This window comes from Giraffa tippelskirchi, chromosome 11 (genome assembly GCF_054371585.1).
Source record: "Giraffa tippelskirchi isolate mGirTip1 chromosome 11, T2T-mGirTip1v1.2.pri, whole genome shotgun sequence".
NCBI classification, from domain to species: Eukaryota; Metazoa; Chordata; class Mammalia; order Artiodactyla; family Giraffidae; genus Giraffa; species Giraffa tippelskirchi.
The window spans coordinates 21,524,712-21,530,711 of NC_137285.1; the positions used below are offsets into that span (position 1 = coordinate 21,524,712).

The window sequence follows — 6,000 nt, forward strand, 5'->3', positions numbered from 1 at the left end:
ACCTGTTCCCCAGAAGCTCTTCCCCAGGGTGGGGGCGAGAAGAAGCAACAGCGGTCCCCGTCAAGGTGGGATGGTGTGAGAGCAAGGCCCTGGCCCTCGCCCTGTCTCCGCAGTGGAAGCCTTCGAGGAGGTGCTGGACAGCCTTTGTGTTCCACAGTACAACAAGGACGGGGAGGAGAGGGTGATCCTCTTCCTGAAGATGGCTTCCAGCCACACCTTCCGGCCTGACCTGGTGAAGCGGATCCGTGAGGCCATCCGCCTCGGCCTGTCCGCCCGGCACGTGCCCAGCCTCATTCTGGAGACGCAAGGCATCCCGGTAGGGCCCCCCAAGAGCCCACCCACTTCCAGAGCACTCAGCTAGACGCTTGCTCATGTTTTATATATAGTTGTTCCATGTTGCCTGGCAACCTTGTCCCCATCCTTTTTTCTTTTCTGCCATCCCTCTCTCTCTCTTTTTTTTTTTTAACCCCTCTTAAATTGCACGTAAGGCAACTTCTGCTAAACACTGGTCTTCAGAGGGTAAGCAGGCCCAGCCTGGCCCGACCGACTGGTTTTTCCCCAGTGTGGTTTTAGTTTGTTCTCAAATTATTAATGCAAAAATTAATTTTAACTTTTTAAAGAGCCGCTGGGGTGCTGTTGCTCTTGCCTTTTAATTTTTAGTTCTGGCCTGCAGAAAGAAGATTTGAATCTATTTAGAGGCACATCTCCAGAAAGCAGCCCCCCTCCCTTGCCTTGTACTCTGTTTAGGCTCTCAGTGGGGGAGGAGATCAGATCACAGCTTTAACTTGCCTTGCTTACAAAACCAATGCCTCTGTCAGCATAGAGAGGAGACTGCCTTGTGTGCACACACACACCTGTATGCATGGGTACACACACAGTACATCAAGTGTACAGGCGAACCAAGCTTGTACAATAGCTGTTCATGGGTGTGGGGGATGGGAGCAGGTTAACTAGGTCCCTAGGGGATGGAGAGTCTTCACGTTAGGAGTGGGGATGTGCTTGCTTGCTTGTGGGTGCTCAGTTGTGTCCGACTTTGTGAGACCACATGGATGGTAGCCCACTAGGCTCCTCTGTCCATGGGATTGTCCTGGCAAGAACACTGGAGTGGGTTGCCATTTCCTCCTCTAGGGGATATTCCGAACCCTGGGATCTAACCCGCGTCTCCTGCATTGCAGGTAAATGCTTCACCCACTGAGCCATCGGGTGGGGATGTGAGGTACAATTAGAACCAGGGCTTTTTATACCATCCACACATTTATTCTCTACTTTGGTTATGTGTAGGAAGGGCCCTGTGACCTGGAAGTTCTCTATTTCTCTCAGTGGTTGACTCTTTTTTTTCCTTAATATTTGTTTTTAGTATTTATTTGGGTGCACCAGGTCTTAGTTGCAGCATGTAGGATCTAATTCCTTGACCAGAGATCAAACCCAGGCCCCCTGCATTGGGACCGTGGAGCCTTAGCCACTGGACCACCAGGGAAGTCCCTCAATGGGTGACTCTTGGTGACACTGTGGGGACAGTGGTTCTCAGGGAGAGAAGGGACTTTTTTTCCTATTTTTGGTTGCACCTTACAGCATGTGGGATCTTAGTTCTCCTACTAGGGATCAAATCCCCACCCACTGAAACCTTGCATTGGAAACACAGAGTCCTAACCGCTGGACCAGTCAGGAAGTGAGAAGGGACTTCTTGAGTCATTGACACATACTGACTTTCCCTGGTGAGGATCTCAGGTGTCCCTTCCGTGGATCAGGTTCTGTCTGCAACCGAAACACTTTGGGGAACTAGAGTGTGATTGTCCCCTTGGCCTTTTAGTTTGTTGAGAACGAATCTGTCTCCTTTGCTGTTAGAATGGTGAATTCTCAGTCTGTATCTGCTCACACAGCCTTTAACTGTGTAGATCACAACAAACTGTGGAAAATTCTTAAAGAGATGGGAATACCAGACCACCCTACCTGCCTTCTGAGAAACCTGTATGCAGGTCAAGAAGCAATAGTTAAAACTGGACACGAAACAAAAGACTGGTTCCAAATTGGGAAAGGAGTACGTCAAGGCTGTATATTGTCACCCTGCTTATTTAACTTATATGCAGAATACATCATGTGAAATGCCAGGCTGGATGAAGCACAAGCTGGAATCAAGACGGTAGGGAGAAATATTAATAACCTCAGATACACAGATGACACCACCCTTATGGCAGTCAGCAAAGAACTAGAGAGCCTCTTGATGAAAGAGGAGAGTGGAGAAGTTGGCTTAAAACTCAACATTCAGAGAACTAAGATCATGGCATCTGGCCCCATCACTTCATGGCAAATAGATGGGGAAACAATGGAAACAGACTATTTTTGGGGGGCTCCAAAATCACTGCAGATGGTGACTGCAGCCATGAAATTAAAAGATACTTGCTCCTTGGAAGAAAAGCTATGACCAACCTAGACAGCATATTAAAAAGCAGAGACATTATTACTTTGCCTACAAAGGTCCATCTAGTCAAAGCTATGGTTTTTCCAGTAGTCATGTATGAATGTGAGAGTTGGACCATGAAGAAAGCTGAACACCGAAGAATTGATACTTTTGAACTGTGGTGTTGGAGAAGACTCTTGAGAGTCCCTTGGACTGCAGGGAGATCCAACCAGTCCATCCTAATGGAAATCAGTCCTGAATATTCATTGGAAGGACTGATGCTGAAGCTGAAACTCCAGTACTTTGGCCACCTGATACTTAGAACTGGCTCATTGGAGAAGACCCTGATGCTGGGAAAGATTGAAGGCGGGAGGAGAAGGGGACGACAGAGGATGAGATGGTTGGATGGCATCACCGACTCGATGGACATGAGTTTGAGCAAGCTCTGGGAGTTAGTGATGGACAGGGAAGCCTGGCGTGCTGCAGTCCATGGGATCACAAAAGAGTTGGACACAACTGAGCAATTGAACTGAACTGATCTGCTCACGAGAATAGTGGAGTGATTTATTGGAAATGGAGAAAGACCCCAGCCTGTCTTTCCATCCTCAGCCAGGCTCTTGTCCACTTACTCTCAGGCACCCAAGCTCAGCTCTCTCCTCTGTCGTCCTGTGGGGTCATGACTCCTGACCTATGAGGTCATGTCTAGGATCCCTAGAGATTTTATAGGCATCCTTATATTCTCAGATCCCCATGGTCCGAACTAATGAAGCACTTAGGAAAACATTCACCCTGTAACATTCACCGGGCTGGCGTAGGGGGTCTTGCTGGGCCACAGCACTTGGGGCTGGCCATGGCCAAGGTCACAGCCAGGGATCTGGTCACATCTAGGGGAATGTAAATGGGCATCTGAAGCCCTGTCTGGCTGGAGGGCCCAGTGGCCATAACTGCCCTGGTCTCAGCAGGTCTTCATCCCTGGTCACGGCTGATGTACTGGCCCGTCCTGACCGGAGGCTCTGACTTACCTCCTGGGTGGGGGAGAGGAGGGGTTCTAGCAGGAGCTGGGGGAACTTCTGCTTCCCCCTGCCCTTCTTAACAGGAAGCAGGAGTGGAATTTCTTCTAAAACAACACCTTGTTTATTTTGTCAGCCAATGGAAGATGTAAGTTGTTAGCTCCCACGAGCTGTTATTGGGGCTTTAGTGCTTAAAAGCACAGAAAGCACATGATACGCTTGCATCTCTGGGCGAGAGGGACTGACGCCACCTCAGTGACAGGCAGTCCCTCGTAAGCCTGCACTCAGATCCGTAATTAGTTCACACATCGACAGAGGTTTTCAGTGAATAAATTTTAATTACATCTCAGGTTAAAAAGAAGAAAAAGTGCCAGTGCAGGGAGAGATCAGAGCACTGGCAGCTTTATTAAAGAACTCTATTTGTTCCAGAATTTTCCTGGCCCCTAAACATGCCAGCACAGCTGCCAAATGCCCAGTGGAGTTAAAGATGAAACACACATGAAACACACAATTTCAGAGGGAGCTTTGAACATTTGGAGAGAGTCCGATTATAGGAAAAGCAGTGTCCCATTCATTCAGATGACGGTTCTGCGGGAAGATGGGGTGGAAGTTTCGAGAGGCTCTTGGATGACGCTCACTTTTTAGTGATTGGGGATGAAATCACAGGAAGCCAGTCCACTCCTGGAATAAGCTAGCCTTTGTATTATAATACAGTGTAAGAAAATAAATATAAATAATGAAAATGCAGTGTAATAGTGAGTCACACCTGAGAGCCATGTGTGGGTTAACTCACAGACTTGGGGTGGGTACTGTGGTCCCATTTTACATATGAGGAGATAAACTTGGGTTAAGGAACTTGCCCACAGTCACCCATTGAGAAAGACTTGCTCTCAGAGTCCCAGGTCATGGTCTTTTTGGCTTGGATGTACCCAGATATCAGAGCTAAGGAATTTTTTTTCCCTTTTGGGTTTTCTTTAAGATTTTTTGATGTGGATCATTTTTAAAGTCTTTATTGAATTTGTTACAATATTGCTTCTATTTGATGTTTTGCTCTTGGGGGCCTGAGGCATGTGGAATCCTAGCTCCCTGACTAGGGATTGAACCCACACACCTTGAATTGGAAGGTGAAGTCTTAACCACTGGACCACCAAGGATGTTCCTGGGATTTTTATTTTTAATATTTATTTTTAATGATTGATTTATTCAGCTGTGTTGGGTCTTAGTTACGGTATGTGGGATCTAGTTCCCTGACCAGGGATCGAACCTGGGTCCCCTACATTGGAAGTGCGGAGTCTTAGCCACTGGACTGCCGGGGAAGTCCCTCCCCTTTGGGTCTAAACAGTCTTTCTGTTTGCTCCCCCTGCCTACCCCCCACTGGCAGTATACCCTCAATGGCAAGAAGGTGGAAGTGGCTGTGAAGCAGATCATCGCTGGGAAGACGGTGGAGCACCGAGGGGCCTTCTCGAATCCCGAGACCCTGGATTTGTACCGGGACATCCCTCAGCTGCAGGACTTTTGAGCCGAGCTGGCCAGCATGTCCCTCAGCCACACGCGGCTGTACTGTCATTTTTGTACATTCAAGAAATTACTTAGAAACCTACAGCTGTTTGGAAAGGGGTTCAAGCCAAGTCTGTAGGCCCGGGAAAGAACCATTCTCTGTCCCGCAGGTTCATTTGGTGGGTTCCCGAGTCTTCCACCCACCACTGTGGGATCCTGACCTTCAGTGATACTGGAGGGTGTGTGTTTTCGCATACTTGCAGGGATGAGCCGGGGTCACCTGTGTGTGCACCATTACGGCTGATGCCCGGTCCCCTGTCCAGGGCCGGTGGGCATCCTGTGACAGCTCAGGTCTGGGGATCAACCAGCTTGCAGCCTTATGCTGTGGTCCATTTTGATCTCTTTCTCCCCTTTATCTTCACCGGCTCTGGCTCCCGTCCTTCAGGGCCCGTCTGTCTATTGTGGTGTGTTGCCCATCATGGGACCCGTCCCAGGGTGACTTTACAGCATCTCACAGCAGATCGTCAGCACCTGGGCCGACCGCTGTTACAGATGGAATCCAGGCAGCTCCTGGGGCAGCCGTGGGTCACCTCAACCCTGGCACCCCTCAGCAGACAGAGAGAGCTCCAGTTGCCTTTAGAGAACGACTGGGTTTCATGTTTTAATAGGATCTCTATTTCTTGGATTTTTAAGTGGTTTAAAATTTTTTTAATGTTAATTAAGTGTGTGGTATATGGGCGTTTGAAGGTGTGGGTAATGTCCACCCCATGAGGGGTGTCACTCAGGAATGTGGGCAAGCTCCAGGTCACCCAGGTCCTGCCAAGGCAGAGCTGCTGGGCTTCAGGGGATGTGGCTTCACTACACAGCCCTGCCGAGGGCCCAGGACCCGCACACCAGCAGCCGGATGTACTTTTGAATGTACTTGTCAGTTTGGCCTCTTAACACTCTCCTGTCATCATAATGTGCATTTTTGTATTTTTTAAAACTGAGCACAGTGGAAAACTTTCTTGAACCCTTTTTCTCTTGTGGATTATAAAAACAGGGCAGATTGCTATGAGGCATTTAATACAATAAACATATATGTATATACGCACA

General features: G+C 48.5%; 1 protein-coding gene across 5 annotated transcripts in view; it reads left to right on the forward strand.

The window, feature by feature from the left end:
• Nucleotides 1-6,000, forward strand: part of AACS (acetoacetyl-CoA synthetase) — a 52,246-nt gene extending 46,246 nt beyond the window's left edge. For 3 of the 5 annotated variants that reach the window (XM_081540511.1, XM_081540512.1, XM_081540516.1), the window contains 2 exons: nt 114-316; nt 4,790-6,000. In XM_081540511.1, coding sequence (XP_081396637.1) covers nt 114-316; nt 4,790-4,927 — 341 coding nt within the window. In that variant the 3' untranslated portion in view covers nt 4,928-6,000. The remainder of the gene's footprint in view (nt 1-113; nt 317-4,789) is intronic. The other 2 variants (XM_081540514.1, XM_081540515.1) reach the window with 1 other exon arrangement.